Source organism: Garra rufa, chromosome 23 (genome assembly GCF_049309525.1).
Source record: "Garra rufa chromosome 23, GarRuf1.0, whole genome shotgun sequence".
Lineage (NCBI taxonomy): Eukaryota > Metazoa > Chordata > Actinopteri > Cypriniformes > Cyprinidae > Garra > Garra rufa.
The window spans coordinates 26,298,648-26,317,743 of record NC_133383.1 but is presented as its reverse complement, the minus strand read 5'-3'; the positions used below and the strand labels follow the sequence as shown (position 1 = coordinate 26,317,743).

At 35.8% G+C, this 19,096-nt stretch overlaps 1 protein-coding gene across 1 annotated transcript in view; it reads right to left on the bottom strand.

Annotated features, from left to right (window-relative positions):
* Positions 1-2,494: 2,494 nt before the first annotated feature.
* ppp2r2ab (protein phosphatase 2, regulatory subunit B, alpha b) overlaps positions 2,495-19,096 on the bottom strand; it is a 31,110-nt gene continuing 14,508 nt past the window's right edge. The window contains exons 7-11 of the mRNA XM_073829383.1: positions 13,463-13,640; positions 13,139-13,303; positions 12,879-13,048; positions 9,718-9,809; positions 2,495-3,759 (exon numbers count right to left, since the gene is read on the bottom strand). Of these exons, the coding sequence (XP_073685484.1) occupies positions 3,480-3,759; positions 9,718-9,809; positions 12,879-13,048; positions 13,139-13,303; positions 13,463-13,640 (885 nt within the window). The 3' untranslated portion in view covers positions 2,495-3,479. The remainder of the gene's footprint in view (positions 3,760-9,717; positions 9,810-12,878; positions 13,049-13,138; positions 13,304-13,462; positions 13,641-19,096) is intronic.

Genomic DNA, 19,096 nt, shown 5'->3' with positions numbered 1-19,096 from the left:
AGGTTCTAATGTCATTTGTCAATTCTGACTTTATAACTTGCAATTGTGAGCTTATATCATGAAAACAGAATTGTGAGATAAAGGTCTCATTATGTGGGCATATTTTTGCCCTCACCATGTTTTTTTTTTTTTTTTTAATCCGGTATTAAAAAAAGTTATAAGGTCAGATTTGCGTGATATAAAGTCACAATTCTAAAAAATATAGAATTGTGAGATATAAACTCACAATTCTGTGAACATATCAGCCTTTTTTTCTCCTCAGACCTGGACATTGTAACTCGCAATTGTGAGTTTATATCTCACAATTCTAAAAAAAAGAAGAAGAAAAAGTCAGAATTGCGAGTTTGTATCAAGTAATTCTGAGAAAAACAGTCTGAACTGCAAGATAAAAAGTCGTAATTACCAGCAGAATGGCTTCCATATATTCCAGAAAATACATTGGCTTTCAATAATTAAATCACTTTTCAGTGTACCTCTTCAGGAATACTGCTATTTTCAAGGGTTTTCCAGGCCTTAAATTTCCAAGTCAAATTCAAATACTTCAGGCACTTTGAAATATTGGTACCAGTGCAGGGCTCGAAATTGCGACCATTTTGGTAGCATATGCTCCCAAAATTTAATCTCATGGATTAAAGCAAAAAAAAAAAAAAAAAAAATATTATGACTGAAAATTTTTCCTCCAAAAAATCTTTGCCAAACACCATTCCACAGCCATACCTGTCGCACACCCACTTTATAGGCAGTTTTTTTCTTTCTTATAGTGTCCTCCTAATTAAAAAAATGTAGAAATGTATCTTCTGATCAATAATAAAAAAATTCTGATAAAAAATTAACCTTCCTAATATGAGGTGATAATTTTTGAAGAACATTTCGTGCTACAGCGCACATTGTGTCAGATACAATTCTTCCGCCTCCGTCTCAATATACTGTACAACGCCGCATTCGCATCAGATGATAACTGAAGCGGCAGAGTTCCACTCGCACAGGGGCGTAATTTCCACTCAGGACACACTTTTCAAAATCCCGTTGGTGTCCTCCCACTTTCAAATGGTTTTGTTAAAGTAATCTCTTGTATTGTAGAATGCACGCTCACGGGATTGTTAAAACGAAACCAATTCAAAAGCAATTTTAATACCCCACGTTTAGAGAGCGACTCCCCAATGCACGCAAATTAGGCTACGTAACATATCTAGGCTGTTATTAGTATGCGGGCTATAATAAGTTGTATAGTGTCTATAGCTCTGTATCAGAAAAACTGTCATTTGCACTTTGAATATTGAAAGTGTAGCCTACTTTGATCATGCCTGCATTTATTGTCAACATGGCTAAGAAGTAGTGTTGTTTATTTTTTTTTTGTTTATACTGTAGATTGTTTAAAAATGCAGTTGTTGCCTCTAAATGGCTTTAACTCTTTAACTTTAACCTCTTTAAATGGCTGTAACTATAATAGAGAAAATAAATATCTTGTTCATGTACTCATATTTTCATTCATTTTTGTCCCTTGCTTAAGGCGTTAAATAAATATATAAAAAAGGCTTTCAGAATCAGTCCATTTGCTTGTAAAACATCTGCATTCAGAATTTACCATGAAGAATCAAGATCAGCGCATTACTAAAACGAAATTAGGTGCTCCTAACTTTTTGAAGTTGGGAGCACCAGCGCTACCAAGTAAAATAGTTAATTTCAAGCCCTGCAGTGGCAAATTGGAAATGCTAAAACAGCTTGCCATATGTCCCTTGCATGTTAAAGTCTCATTATGTGGGCATATATCTGCCCTCACCATGTTTTTTTTTAAATCTGGTATTAAAATACTCAAAGTCAGAATAGTGGGAAATAAACTCAATTAAGAAATAACATCAGCATTGCACGACATAAACTATGTAGAATTTAAAACTCGCAATTGAGTTTACATCTCAAAAAAAATAAAAAAATAAAAAACTCCCAGAAGTTTAAATGACCCAACTCAACAGAATTGCAAGATAAAAAGTTGCAATTACTTTTTTTTTTAAGTGGCAGAAACAGGCTTCCATATATTTCATAAATACACTGGCTTTCAATCACTTTTCTGTGTACCTCTTCAGGAATATTGACATTTTCAAGGACATCCCATGCCTTAAATTTCTAAAAGTCAAATTTGAGTACTTTAAGCACCTTGAAGAATTGGTACCAGTGGCAAATTGAAAATGCTAAAACAGCTTGCCATATGTCCCTGACATGTTAAGATCTCATTATGTGGGCATATTTCTGCCCTCACTATGCTTTTTTTTTTAGTTTAATCTGGTATTAAATAGATTTGATCAATATTCTTGATTTATTATGAACTTGTACATTTGAGAGAGGACATTCAGCTCTAAAATGCTGCAAATGGTTAACTCCAGAACATCCCTCATGTTTCTCAAAATCCTTTAATATCCTATATTAGTTTGACAACACTAAAGCTTTTCAGTTTTGCACCAGGCATGCTTCGCATATTGTTCAAAGAAGAGGACATGACTCTTGTTTAATTGTTTGTTCCGTTTATAAATACCATTTCGATATCATAATCTCTATAATCTTTCTCAATTTGTAACTCTTGAGATAGAGAGAGTGTAGACAGAAATCAGGCATGGATCACAAAGGAAAATAAACCTGTAAGGCTGAATGACTCTTACATGAGCGAGCAGTCCAACTGGAGTGTATGCGCTTGAACAAGATGTTAGACCACTACTGTGCCACAAAAAAAAAGAACAGGGAAAGCTCTTTGGGCTGATGCGATGGTGAGTGTGTGGATATCTGAAAAGAAACAAGGCCAAAACCCTTCGTAGCTGTAATGGAGAGTAACGGGACAGTATGAAATGTAAAAAGAAGTGAACTGAAAAAGAAATGTGAAAAAAAGTCTACAAAACCAAAAAAAATTTTCAGAAACACTTATTCTTGAAACAGAATTAAAACAAACGAAACAACTTGGCAGTTTCTCTGAGAAGATTAAAAACGGTTACAATGGCACGAACAACACATGGAGGATTAAAGGACACAGGGACACATCCACATGAGTTCAAATTAGCTTTTATACAGACACCTTGAATAAACCAAAGCCAAAAAAAAAAAAAAAAGAAAAGAAAAAACAAAACAAAACGTATGGTTGAAATCTGTCAGAGATTGCCGCCCATTTCATCCCTGGGCTCGGACTTTATGGGTAAGGGGAAAAGGGATGGAGGGTACAGACACAAGTTGGCACAACATCACCAGAGCTAGGCGCGTGTCATGGTGCCACAGAGGCCGAAGCCAGATTGCGCTCTTCTCCAGACCAGTTTGAACCAGTTTAACTCAGTATTGGCAGCCGCTAGTTCATTCTGTCCTGGAGTAGGCCAAGGTTGGTTGGTTATGCGATGATGGTGGCTGTCACAGAAATGATTTTCGCTAGTTCTTTTTTTTCTTTTCTCGTTTTCACATAGAGAGAGAGAGAGGTTCGGAGGTTTTCTTTCCCCATGACGACAGTATTAGTTCACTTTCTCCTGGAAGATGTAGAGGTTGTTGGTGGTTGCCACGGCGATGATATTTTCCTGCGGGTGCCAGGCGGTGTGTAGGATCTTCTTGTTGAAGTCCAGGCTGTCCACGCTGATCTCATCCTTCTTTCGCTTGCCGCCCGCGCAAACCCTGCGCGGCTTCAGGACCTGCCGGGGCTTGCAGCTCTCACGAGAAGCCTCCAGGGTGACGTCCCGCCGCTGGCTGCGGTCCAACATTCGGAAGAAGTTGTTGTAGGATCCAGTCATCACCACGCTGGGGAACAAAAAGAGAACCGGAAAGACAATAGCGTTAATAAACCTCACTGTAAAAATGTCTGGAATTGTAACGGTAAAAGACTATAAAATGCTACTTTAAGTGCATAAATCATTAGTTTTTCTAAAGAAACACTGTCCAGCAGGGCTCTATGCTTACTTTTAAAATTTCAGGAGCACCTTCTAATCCAGGGTTTCCACAGGGCATTAAAAAGCATTAAAAGTCATTAAATTGATTTTGCGAAAATTAAGGCCTTAAATGGCATTAAAAAGCATTAAATTTTATACAGGCATTAAAACTTTAGATAGTGTTGAAGAAACAAATATTACCAATTTATCTTGAATGTATCCTGTATAATTAATAACTTTGATTCACTGTCGCGAAGTATGATAAACACGGAAGCAGTTTGGTAATTGCTTCTGGCCGGTCCAAAATTGTGTGACAGACTTTTTAAGAGCGGCCAGTTTTAGCCTCTAAGAGTTCAAAGTTTCTGAAATTTTTCTGTTCAGAATTGATATTTGAAATTTTGAAATCTGCAAATAAACGCTGACATTTTAAGCTGTCTCCTGATCCATTTCTAATTATGTTCAGCAGAGTAATGTATGTCCATTGTTGCCTCATTGTAAGACCGCATGAAAAAATGCATTATAATATACATGCATTCATACACAGCCGTGTTAAGTTATTGGGTGCGAATGGCATTAAAAATGTTATAAATGGCATTAAAAAGGGCATTAAAAGGCATTAAATAAGATTTGAAAATCCTGCAGAAACCCTGTAATCAATAATCAAAAAATTTTTTTTTTTTAAGCTTTTTAAAATTTCTAATTAAAACAACAGAATAATAACAAGTAGAATTATAGCTGCAAGCAGCGATTACGGGTCCAAGCCACCAAAGGGGCTGTAGCGCAGAGCAGGAAGAGCAAAACAGCAGAAACGGAATGAATGTGAAAAACAGCCCGTTCAGAATTATCAGTAAGAATGAACTCAGAACGAGCAGAAGTTAAAATGAAAATGAACGCAGCACGGATGAAACACATTTATTTAAAATTTACGAGCAATACAGATTTGTACAATACTGGTCTGGATAATAAATCAAGCTAAACAGCACAACTTTATAAAACTGCACCACGCAGGATTTCAGAGCCAGCGGCTTAACAGAGTGCGTTAGCTTTGCAACATCATAACTTTTGAACAAAGATTAATGAAAAAATTTTTTTAGTCATTTCTGTGCAGCTCAGTCCAAAGATCATCTGAGACAATTTTGGGAAGAATTGGATCAACTTTCAAGGAGGAGTAGCAAAATACTGTACTTTTCAAAATGGCCACTACTGTAATGGGTGGAGTCTTAATGTAAGCTATTGAACGTGATGAGCATGAAGAGAGGAATCAGGTTTTATTTTTTTAGAATTAGGGGTTAGGAGTTATTACCATTTTATTTAGCATTTTTGAACTAGTGGTGGCGCTATAGAGTTGGTCCTAGAGACCCCACATTTTGTCAGATCACTATTCATGACTATCACTACAAGTGTGCCAAATTTAATCATTTTCCTATGTTCCGTTCATAGGGCTGCCATAGACTCCCATTAGACAAAAAAAATAATAAGCCCTTCGGGCTTGGCCCCTAATAAGAATAAGTTACCAATCAAACGAAATCAGTATTAACAAAATGTATTTGTATTGGCACAGAAGAACACAAAAGTGGCTTGTAGGTGTATTTTCATGTTTAATGAGGCTCAGAGGTGGCATGAGTGCAATCAAATTCTTAAATTCATGCTGAGATTAATGTTTTAAATATAACTTTTTGAATACAGAAATATTAAATGATTTAAATAACGAAAAAGATACTTTAAAAATGAAACTAAATCTGCCAGTAGGTGGCGGCAAGTCACTGATATAATTACTGAATCATTCATTCATTTGATTCATTCAAACGGCTGATTCATTCCGTCTTTATGAACGGGAAACTGAATCATTGACTCACTAAATTAGTTTAAAAGTGCACATTCATTTATAAACGAAACAGCACTGTGTTTGAATGGAGATGCGCAGAGGCTCGGTTGTGATTAGTTTCAGACCATTTTTGACTACGAAATAGAGCAAAATCAGGCAATAGTGTTATAGGCAGACAACGGAAGTTACTTAATATTAACTTCTTGTTTATTTAACTGCTGTATTAAATCAATATCTCATTTACAAACTCATTAAAAGCTGTCACTCACTTAAGTTCGTCACAATCTCACAAAGTTCCACTATAACCAATAAAGCTTTGTACACGTCACAGTGAATCTCTTATTTACACTCCCTCTACACTTTGTCTATGAAAGGATTTGTGAGATATGTCTGTGATACATTACTCCACGCTGCAAAAACGCATAGAAACCTTTGAAGCTCCTTTCAGCGCGAACACAAATATGCTGATCGTGTCAGTCGCACTGGTGCTCCTAAATGTTTTTTCATAGTCGCACGCCATAGTTTTCAGTCACAGATGTCAGAGCTCTGAGCAGGTAAAGTTATAGCAGGAGTCCACGTCACTTTCGCCTCCCCTGAGCCCGTTGAGTTTTAACAGACCCCCTTAAGCATGCCTCGAGTTTTAATTGAGAAGGTAATTGAGAATAAATAGGGGGAAACCACGTCAATCATCGTCATTTGATTGGATATGACTGGTTATGATTGCCTGTGATTGGTTAATGCGATAAATCCCACCTTTTTTTGTGCACGCTCTGTATTTGTGAATCAGTTTGAATGAACAATTTAATGGCGTAAATGGGAAGACTAATTTAAAATATTAAGTAAATAACACACTTAGATAAAACCACTTTATGTCAATATAAGACTTAAAAAGGCATGAAAACATGATCTGTCAAAGTTTTTGAGTAATCAGCTTGGTGAAATTGAGTAAATCAATGTGTATGTGACCAATATTTACCAAGCTTTGATGACCGATGATCTGAAAAATAGTTAAAAGTTAACTTCTAAAAGGAATAGCTGAACATAAGTTTACAAATAAAATATATTGTTTAAATTGTTATTGAGTTTTTAATTTGCAACAAATGCAAAATGCTTAAAAACACTAACCTAATGAGATTCATACTTGGCTTTAATAAATAGAATATTGATCACAACGTTAATGTAATAATATAAAACAAAATTGCAACAGTTGAATCTGATTCTTAATAAACCTCACTATAAAAAAAAAAGATCATGGAATTTTAATTACAAAAAGTAATTATAGTGGAAAACTATTAAACCTAATAAGATGTAAAATACTGTTAAATGTACAGTTTTTGAAAGTGAAATGTACAAATTACCTTAGAATTTATAGTGAAAGAATATAAATTGACATTTCCAGAATCCTAGCTTTTCTCTCATCAATTGGGACCCTGGACCACAAAACCAGTCTCAAGTAGCACAGGTATATTTGTAGCAATAGCCAACAATACCTTGTATGGGTCAAAATTATCCATTTTTCTTTTATGCCAAAAATCATTAGGATATTAACTAAAGATCATGTCCCATGAAGATATTTTGTAAATTTCCTACCGTAAATATATAAAAACATAATTTTTGATTAGTAATATGCATTGCTAAGAACTTCATCTGGACAACTTTAAAGGCGATTTTCCTAATATTTCGATTTCATTTTTTCACCCTCAGATTCCTAATTTTCAAATGGCTGTATCTCAGCCAAATATTGTCCTATCCTAACAAACCATAACATCAATGGAAAGCTTATTTACTCAGCCCTGGTTTTGTGGTCATGGGTCACAATTATGTCTGTTAGGGTATTAAGCTACATCATATGTGGCCAGTTTGTAACCACAATGGTGTTTTGTTTTTATTTGTATGTCAGTGTGCACCTTTTATAAATTAGTATTTACCTCAGGTTGCGAAAAAGCTACTTAATCAGCTATCACTGAGTTTTTAAGGTGGTTGTTAGTATATTAAAAAAAGTAACATTTCAGTTTATGAAATAACTCTAAATTTAAATTAAATCTGTAAAACGTAATGTTGCTAACTGTTTTTTTTCTTAAAGTCCCTATGAAATCAAAATTGAAGTTTTTTGGATTTTAGTATGACTATGTTAGCCTCAAGGTTATCTGTAAGCTAGTCTGCTCCAAAACAACAACAAAATTCACATTGACAAGATATAAGCATTCAAAACTTACAATCTCTAACTTGCACCAATATGGATCAACGATTTTGATGACATCACCCTGCACTTCAGCTTCTCATCAAACTTTGTCCAATCAAATGCTCTCTAGAATCCGAAGTGTCCCGCCCCCTACACTATAAATAGACGCTGAAGCTGCAGCTGAAATCGGTCAACTTGTTCACAGATTTTGTATTTCCTGTACGGTGAATGATATGGAATGCACTATATAGGGGATAGGGAATGATTCAGACAGTGAAAATATGCCTTCCGTTGGGACGAATGAAGTCTGGTTTTGTTTTGTGTTACATGACAAAAGGCACAATGGCACAGAGCGGATGAAATGTGTGAGTCAGCGCAGACCATAAAACGTATCGGACCCATTTGGATTCTACACAGATTGCTATATTTTATATCAATATGGATGAGATTGTGGCTGTCATACGCCGTCAAATGTGGCTTTACTGAGCTCAAGCTTTAGCCCAAGCTATAACAAAATGCTATTGGCTATTTAAAAAAGGGGGCTGGACTGCTAGATATTTCCAATCCTGTCTTGCTGTTTCAGTTGAAATTACGTCAACACACAGAATAACTCTTTGTGCTTCAAAGCAATTCAGTGGACCTTCAAATAGTGCTGCCTCAGCTAGTTTCAGGCTGGTAATGGGAAGACTGCAGATTTCTGGGAAAGGGACAGGATGGTTCGCTATTTGTCCAATTATTGACCTGATTGATGTTAGTGACTTATTTAGTTGAGGAAGAGTGTGTTCAGTGCTCGATAGCACTGACGTGTCTTCATGACATGCTAACCCAATCTTTCACTGCCCTTTGACCAGCATTCAGTCTGTCTAAGAGTGATTAGAAGTTCCCTCCAGATAAGAGCTAGTCTGGGCCCCAACAGAGAGTCACGGAGACTCAGTGAATGGTCTAAATGTTGACTGCCACCTTACCGAGTGACTGATGGCTAGCTTTTTATTTCAGAAAGTATGTTTTAAATAGAAAATGAGCCTTTATTAGAGATGCACCTACAACAACACTTGCTTATACTTCTTTTCCCTTCAAGCTAACAAAACTATACCGCTAACTTGAGAGAACCAGAAACATTTATGTGCTCTGTCCTCAATTCTGTTATTCATAATTTACTAGCTAAAATGACGACTTCCTATATTTTAATGTAGTTAAAGTCGAGCCAAGTTATATTTGAGTTTGGAAAGATTTGTTAAATGACCTTTGGAAGTGTTTTTCGATTCATTAAAATTGTTAAATATTATTACAAGTTAAAATTACTTGTTTTCTACTCACTATATTTCCAAAAGCAATTTTTTCCAGTGATGCAAATCTGAATTTTCAGCATCATTACTCCAGTCTTCAGTCTCACAAGACCCTTCAGAAATCATTCTAATACTGTTAACACTGCCTTAGGACAAACTTCTAATTATTATCCATTATTATTAATGTTGAAAACAGCTATGCTGCTTAATATTTTTGTAAAAGTGTGATACATTTCATTCAGATTCTTGGATGAATTACAAAGAAGACGACGAAGAAAAAAATAAAAGAGATGTGTAGTGTTTTGTGGGGAAGTAGTAGTTTGGAACTGGAACAACAACAGAGCACCATTTTTACCCTGCTGACAAATGTAGTTTAGTCAGCAGCGTCGCTGCTTCCAGACACTCTCGTAGACTCATACTTTGCTGACACTTTTATATGACTTTGAGAGTTTAAGTTAGTGCTACTTTTAAGTGTTTACATTTAGGACACTCTTCTATTATGAAAATGATATAAGACAGACCCGTGAAAAGTCTAACCTGTCATTTCCGTTCCAGCAGCATTCGAATTTGTCAAAGATGCAGTCGTTCTCATAGAGAGAGCACAACTTACTCCTGAGGTACTCGTGAACCTGCGGAAGATAAACACACAACACTATGACCTCTCCAGTAATAACTTTGACTGCTGTGTCAGTGGCAATAAATCAACCTGATGTTCATATACAGTAAAATGACTCTGTAATCTATCATGACCTCATCTAAGGCATGAATACTAATCAGAAATATCTGGGTGCGTCAAGATACTCCCAACTGACTGAGGCAAAACTGCCAACTTACAGGTTTCAACCTTAACGTTACACTTTTAAATAGTGCAGTTAGCGCCCCCTAATGTTGACTAAAAAGTCTTTTCATACACATACTGGAATTTTGATTTCTTTTTTCATTTTCCTTTTGGAATATGCCAATTCTCCATGGACTCCCTTGAGATTTTCTTATGGGCTTTTATAATGGGGCAGTAAAATAAGCAAAACTTGATACTTAGATGTTATGCTGTAAAATGTAACCGCACACACTCAAATTACAAACATACTAGGGATGTAACGATAATATTGCAATATGCAGTCCATGATACGATATTTATTGCAATATTTTTAAAAAAAGACAAATGAAGACTCTGGAAAAAATTAAATGTTGTACATTTTATAGTTAAATTCTTCTATCACATTTTTGAGAGTCCAAAATTAAGAGCTCCAACCCATATTCCTTAGAAAACTTAAGTCTTTTTATTTGTGGTATACTGTCTGTAAATTACATTCACACTGGTTTTTAAAAGCCAAACAAATTAGAATATAAGAATAATTTTATATTATTGTTATTCCTGTGACAATAATAGCCATATATTTGTAAAACAATTGCACTGTCAATAAATAGAAATTAATATTTTCTAGGTATATTATTTTTGCTTTACAGTAGAGAAACTACAATACCTCTTCCCTAATTTCTACACTTGAAAGAGATGTTTTAAATTTGCACTGCAGTAACATTACCCATTTAAACCGCTAGCTGTCAGAAATTCATACTGCGCTTTTATTTTGATGAAAATGGCAGTACAGCTTTTATTTTGAAGGAAAACTTCAGCTTCAGTGAAAACAGACTTACAGAAACGTGTCTCACTACAAATCTAGTGAAATGCTGTAATCATTTGCATCGAAAATAAAGCATAACTGGTGGCTGTTGCGTTCCCAAATGTGTGCTAAACTCATAGTACATGCAATAAACGAGTTCACTGTAGTCACTGTGAACTGAGCCGTTCTGAGGCACGGAAAACAGAGTCACGAGGTGATCGCCTGAACGACGTGCACGCTTAGCTTTGAAACGCGCAGCGAAAATGAAGGGATTAAACCATTTTGTGCTTTTGTTACTGCCAATAGATAAATTAATGTCTCAAAGGAATAGTTCACCCAAAAATGAACTGTGGACCCGTTGCGTCGCACCACTGCCGTTGCTCGCCAGTAGTTGAAAAACGTTCAACTTTTCAAGCGCCAGCGCAGGCGTCAGCCCATCAGATTACATTATGCAAATACCCTATTTCTGACCCTGCACAGACAGCAACGCAACTGACACGTTCAAGACCCAGAAAGGTAGGAAGGACATCATTAAAATAGTCCATGTGCCTACAGTCCATGGTTTAACCATGATGTTATAAAGATTTTGTGCACAAAAATAATGTTTTTTTTTTTTTAACAACTCCTCTTCTGTGTCAGTCTGCCAGTTCTGGCGTTAGCAGCACAACACGCATACGCTGTAGTACTCTCGTGAACATGCGGCGAAGACCAATAAGGAAGAGAAGAAATTGTTTAATAAAGTCATTATTTTTGTTTTCTTTGCGCACGAAAAGTATTCTCATAGCTTCATAACATTACGGTTGAACCACTAATGTCACATGGACTATTTTTGTTTTGCTTTTTCATGCTTTTTTTAACAGGACAGTGGAGACTGGCAGGAGGGTGTTTGGGTGGAGAGGGGGGAGTGGGCTCGGCGAAGGTCCTTGGGTCAGGAATCGAACCCAGGTCGGCCGGAAGTGCAGTTACGCTATATGTCAGTGCACTAACCACTAGGCTATAGGTACTGACCACTAGGGTTGGGTATCGAGAACCAGTTCCATTTTAGAACCGATTCCAAATGACCAATAAACGGGTATTCGATAAGACACGTGCATTTCGATTCCGCTTAATTTTAATGTGATTTTTAAACTATTTAAGTGCAGGGAGGAAAAGAACTTGAGCACACATCTGAAGTGCGAGCACAGAGAACAGGGTTCCCGACCTGTGTCCGTTCTCGTTCTCTTCTAATAAATGTGCTGCCTGTCATTAATGTTAATCAAAGAACAAAAGAAAATCATTAACTGACTGAATATCTTTTATAAATTTAATGAGGATTAATCAATATTTCATTAATGAAAAGAAAACTATGCAGTGTTTTTAAACTTTTGATTTCAATTTCTGTACCTGACATTTGTTCGGTTTTATTTATTTATGCTATTTGCCAATTGATTTGTTTGTTCCTATTGTCTTTAACAATTTAATGTTTGAAATTTATATTAGTCTAGTTGTTTTTTTCTGTGGTATCTTTTGGTAAAACCATAGGCAAAAGACAGAATAAACATATTTGACATCTAAATGTTTGACTCAAAACTTTCTAATGGATTTTTTTTTTTTAATCTTATTAGAATCAGAATTAGGAATCGATAAGAATCGGAATTGATAAGCAGAATCAGAATCGATAAAATTCAAACGATAACCAACCCTACTGACCACATGGAATATTTTAATGATTTTCTTACTACCTGTCTGGGCCTTGAACGTGTCAGTTGCGTTGCTGTCTATGCAGGGTCAGAAAGCTCTCATATTTCATCAAAAATATCTTCATTTGTGTTCTGAAGATGAACGGCTCTTACGGGTTTGGAACAACATGAGGGTAAGTAATTAGTGACAGAATTTTCATTTTTGGGTGAACTCTCTCTTTAAAGAGTTTGTCATTAATTCATTCAATTTGTTTACACAGCCAATTCATTCAGGAATTGAGTAAATGTTTATGAATGGGCCACTGAATCATTGGATCACCTGTTCCATTCAAAACACTGATTCGTTCAGAAACTGTGTTGCTCAGAGATGCACAACAGCTTTGCTCAATGAACTCACCTGGTATGTCTCAACGGGTCGATTCTCCATGTTGAGGTCCCAGATTTTGACAGACAGGTAGTCTCGAGTCATCATGTAGCGGCCGTTGTGACTGAACTTCACGTCTGAGATGGAGGAGATGATTTCAGAAAAGAAAGAGCGGTTGCTTGGGTCCTCAGGCTCCTCGAACACTAAACAAAGCAGAGAACATATAGTATATACCATTTAGAAAACAAAACTCAAAGCTTCATTGAATCATGTGGTCAGCTCATATAACTCACATTTAGAGTGCTTGTCACAAAGTGCCGATGCACGCATGTCACACAGGCGGATGGTGCCTTTGCTGCTGCTGTAGACAAACGTATTACATTGGTGAGGGTGGAACTCAGCGGCTGTGATCACCTCCGTCAGCTCCTCCATGTTGGCTGGTTTTATGTCCACAATGTCTAATGCAGAGTTAAAGCCACATAACACAGCTGAACTGACACACTGACAAGTGTCAGGAGAGATTTTAACAATACATTCTCAACCCAAATCAATACAATACCCAACAACAACGCTTTTAACCTCCTCCAAAATAACTCCCATTTCACTTTATAGGATACTAAAGCTGCGGTCTGTGATCTCTAAGTGCCACAGGTTGATGCGCAGGTCGTCTGCAGACAGATAGGTCTCGTTGTCACTGTTAACCGAGATGGAGTTGATGTGATAGGTGTGAGCGTTGGCAAAGACCCGCCGCGGACTGGCCTCCACCATGAGATCCATAGGCCTGAATACTGGCACCTGCACAAAGAGTTCACAGGCTTATTTGACATTTCAGCTGAACATGATTGTTTTCAGAAATGGATCATGAGGTCCCCGGCTCAAATTTTTGATTTTGCTAATATTTTTTCTGAAAAAGATAGACCTGTATAGAGATGAAAGCCAAAATATTACATTTCATAGATGAATATTTACTGAGTAATCCACTATTTTGTAGAGGGGGGTCAAAATGGCAGTTTTCACCTGAGATTCAGAGTCAAATTACAGAGGGGTAAAATCACTTCAGAAAGATGGCAGCATCATAATATTATTTTTCCACAGAGATTGGTAGGTCTGTTAGTGAAATCTGTTGACTTCAGCAACAGATTGTTGCATTATGTGCCCATGGTGACCATTTAAAAATGGAGAAACAGCACCTTTCAAGCTTTTTCTCCAAAGATTGCATGCCTGCAACACAAGAAGTATTAAGGATATCTTAATTCCCTTTTGGATATTGGGTCTTAACAAACGTTCCTTTTGGCATCTTTATTTTTAATGCCTTATGAGATTCGGTTCCAGAGATATTGGAATTTTAATATGGCTCCTGGAGCAAATCATTAAAATGTACACATTTTCAGTGGTCAAAAACCAAATATGGGTCAGTTTGCTTCTTTTCTTTTAAAGAGGAATGTCTGAAGAACAAATAATATTGAAACTAGAGATGTACCTCATTTCCTTCTGTCAAGACAACGGCTTTAAACAAACGTCTGAGTGCCATAAATATTCTTTTTCTGTAGTTTGCGTGCCTATAACTTACGAAGTTTTAAAGATATTGCAATATGATTTTAGATTCTAATTGTTAATAGACTTTTCTTTTGGTGTCTTCATTTTCAAGGCCCTACATCGTTCAGTCCCAGAGATATGGGGATCTCAATGAGGCCCCGTGTCCAAATTGTTGAATATTACCCATTTTCAGGGACTGAAAACCAAATGTTGGTCACTTTGTTTACAGCTGATACTTATTTTAAAGAACATTGTCTGAAGAAAAAATAATGTTCAAACTAGAATCTATCAAAACATTTGTCGAGTTCTAAAAGTGCACTGAAAATGTCAAGTTGAGGCACATTACCTTGCTCACTGTGGTCTATTAATAAGATTCTATATTTGAATAAGTTTTTAGTGATATTTGTAAGAAGGGCTTTTTTGTTAATTTAAACAGCTTCTGCAGCTACCAAGAGTTCAAACATGCAGTATTGCGACATGTTTGAAACAAATCCCATGCCTCATAGGGACATTTCTCCACACATTTCATTCACATCAATAAACCAAGATTTACCTCACCTTACTCTTTTTCATTATTATAAAAGATAAAGCATGGTTATAGATCAAATAGTATTTACTGCTAAAGGCATATTTGGTAGAATTACTGATAGTACCTCAAACAAAGTACCTCTCACACTTGAAATAATTAACACTGGCTAATTCTAATCCTAAGTAAATGGGATCCTGGGTAATCTTATTTTACATTTCACACTGTTTATACTTAGTACTGTTCATAACCTAGAGTTAACAATTAAACCTGGACATATCTCTGTGATTAAACCATACAGGGCGTTAAAAATAAGTATTCCAAAAGAAAAGTTTCTCAGGAACCAGAATCTAAAATCATATTATGATAACTTTAATACTTCTTGAGTTGCAGGCACAGAATTCTAATTTTAACATCATTTCTTCTTCAGACATTGGTCTTTGAATAAAATAAGCATCAGCTGTATACAAAGTGACCAAATTTGGTTTTCTACCACTGAAAATGGGTAATATTCAACCCTCTGAATACGGAGCCTCATTGAGATCCCCATTTCTCTTGGACTGAATGATGTAGGGCCTTGAAAATCAAGATTCCAAAGGAAAAGTTTATTAACAACTAGAATCTAAGATCATATTGAATTTTTTTAATACTTCCTGAGATATGGGCATGCAAACTTTGGAAAAAGATTATTTATGACACTCAAACAGGTATGTTCTATGCAACTGTTTTGATAGAGGGAAACAAGATTCTAATTCTAATTCTAATTTTAACATCATTTCTTCTTCAGACATTGTTCTTTAAATAAAATAAGTATCAGCTGTATACAAAGTGACCAAATTTGGTTTTCTACCACTGAAAATGGGTAATATTCAACCATCTGAATATGGAGCCTAATTGAGATCCCCATATCTCTGGGATTGAATGATGTAGAGCCTTAAAATGAAAGATTCCAAAAGAAAAGTTTAAGAACAACTAGAATCTAAAAATCATATTGCAATATTTTTAATGCTTCTTGAGGTATAGGCACGCAAACTTTGGAAAATGATTATTTATAAATCTCAAACAGGTATGTTCTATGCAATTGTTTTGATAGAGGGAAACAAGATACAATTCTAATTTTAGCATTATTTCTTCTTCAGACATTGTTCTTTAAATAAAATAAGTACCAGCTGTATGCAAAGTGACCAACATTTGGTTTTCTACCACTGAAAACGGGTAATATTCAACCATCTGAATACGTAGCCTCATTGAGATCCCCATATCTCTTGGACTGAATGATGTAGGGACTTGAAAATCAAGATTCCAAAGGAAAAGTTTATTAACAACTTGAATCTCAAATCATATTGCAATATTTTAATACTTCCTGAGATATAAGCATGCAAACTTTGGAAAAAGATTATTTATGACACTCAAACAGGTATGTTCTGTGCAATTGTTTTGATAGAGGGAAACAAGATACAATTCTAATTTTATTTTTTTCTTCAGACATAGTTCTTTAAATAAAATAAGTACCAGCTGTATGCAAAGTGACTAAATTTGGTTTTCTACCACTGAAAATGGGTAATATTCAACCCTCTGAATATGAAGCTTCACTGAGTTCCCCATATTTCTTGGACTCAATGTAGAGACTTGAAAATCAAGATTCCAAAGGAAAAGTTTATTGACAACTAAAACCGAAAATCAAATTGCAATATATTAATACTTCCTGAGATATAGGCATGCAAACTTTGGAAAAAGAATATTTATGGCACAGACAGGCATGTTCGAGGCAGTTGTCTTGACAGAAAGAAACAAGATACATCTCTAGTTTCAACATTATTTGTTTGTCTACAGCCATTCCTCTTTAAAAGAAAAGTACCACCATGATTTCGCAAACTGACCCACATTTGGTTTTTGACCACTGAAAATGTCTACATTTTATCGATTTACTCCTTGAGCCGTATTAAAATTCCAATTTTCTCTGGAACTGAACCATATAGGGCCTTAAAAATAAAGATGCCAAAAGGAAAGTGTGTTAAGACCCAATATCTAAAAAGGCATTAAGTAGGGATGCTCATTTCGGTTAATTTTCCTGACCGACAACCGCTGCTCGTTATCCGAACATTAACCGTTAACTGATAAAATTAGAATAATAATAATAATTTAAAATAAAAATAGAATGCACGAGTATCTGTGATGATACATTAAAAATACAAGCAAATGTTTTATTTTAACGTGCAAACAGCAGCATACAGAGTAACAACAAAAGCTGTATTGACATATACTTAAATTATCGCGCATCAGCAGCAGTTCTGAGAACAGAGAAAATCTGAATGAAAAAAAAAAGAATAATATAAATAGGCCTACACTAAATATGTATAAATTAAATAACTACCTAATTAAGATGACAAAACTAAAACACACTGAATCCTTTTATGCGCTTTGAAGAACTGTACCGGTCTTATTCTTCTCGTCGGACATAAAAATATATAGCAGGCCAGCCAATACCTCAGTGTGCCTAGTTTTTAACATGTCCACATGCTGTACGGATAGGCAGGACCGCTGCCTGTTAACTTTTAGATCCGCGAAAAAAACACCATCACAAAAACCCTTTCAAATTGCGGTTCGGGACTTCCATCCACTGTCATGCTGCCTTCATGTGATATGGGAAAGATGATGCTTTCCACTTGTGAAGTGGAAATTACCAGTGTGTCGTATTCAGGTGCTTTTGTTGTCGTAGTGAAGAGAAACATGGCGAACTCGGAATTTGTCCTCACATGCTACTTAGGTAAAAGTTTTAAAACGGTTATAAACTCCCTAATGCATCTGTTACAGGATGCATCAAAACGCAAACGGTAAATTATAGGCTGCATCTTATTGATCATGAATAGTAGAGTTGTTTTAAAGACAATACTTACTAATGGTTATTTTAGCTAGCCTATATATACGTTTTTATATAAGCCTATATATAGTATATATATTTTATATAGCCTATATAAGTTTTTTTACTTTTAACATCATGCAATGTTTACCATTCATTATGGTTTCGTTACTGTCCGCCATGTTGAAAGGTCAAAGTTTATCCCATCTCGGCAACTCGGGTATCATAAAAATTTTCGAGCTTTCCAGTGGAAATTACAACGTGAGTGGGTGTTCATGTGCAATTTCGATGTCGGATTTTGGTATTTACCATAATTACGATAGCACATGAAGGCAGCATCATATGCGTGTGGAGAAGCGCGTGTTTTACAGCGTTCAGCAATAGCCAATCACAGACATGTATGTTGATTTGATTATCACTGTGGCCAATCAGAGGAGGCTATGTTACAATCCACTCACCAACCAAAGTGCCGGTTTCAGTTTTGCTGACTTCTACACTTTCGCGAACTCTCTTATTAAAACAAAGTGTTGGCATTATATAAATAAGAGATTAATTGTGCAGTGTAAAGGTTATTTTATTACTTTTTAATAACTTTATGAGATTGCGATGAACTACTCTAGGATGAGTGATAGCTTTCCAGTGATTGTAACGGGAGCGCCTATTGCGCACTTTCTAGACTATAATTCATTCAGAATTTGAATACATTCACTCACGGATTCACTCTCTGATAACCCAATAACGCCACTTGTCATTAAGTTGCATATACTACATCAGTTTACTAAGTAAAGGTGAAGCGAAATATGTCTGTACAGCCACACTGCACATGTCGACATGCGCGCGTGAGTAAACAGATAACTTACAAATAGCATTATTTCTTTCACCATGCAGCAAACGTAAAAAAAAAAAAAAAAAAAAGAATAGAAAAAAACCCTTTTAAACCGTTTAACATAGTAATAATCGGTTAAAATTCTTACTGTCGGTTAACGGTTAAACGGTCAATATGAGCATCCCTAGCATTAAGAAATCTTTAATACTTCTTGAGTTACAGGCCATTCCCCATTTTTTACTGGTCACCATTGGCAAATAATGCAACAAAGATTGCTAACGTCAACAGATTTTACTAACTGACCTACCAATCTCAGTGTAAAAATAACATTATGATGCTGCCATCTTTCTGTAGTCCTTTTTAACCCCCTGTAACTTGACTCTGAATCTCAGGTGAAAACTGCCGTTTTGACCTACCGCTACAAAACAGTGGATTACTCAGTAAATATTCATCCATGACATTTAATATTTTGGCTTTCGTAACTATACGTCTATCTTTCTTCA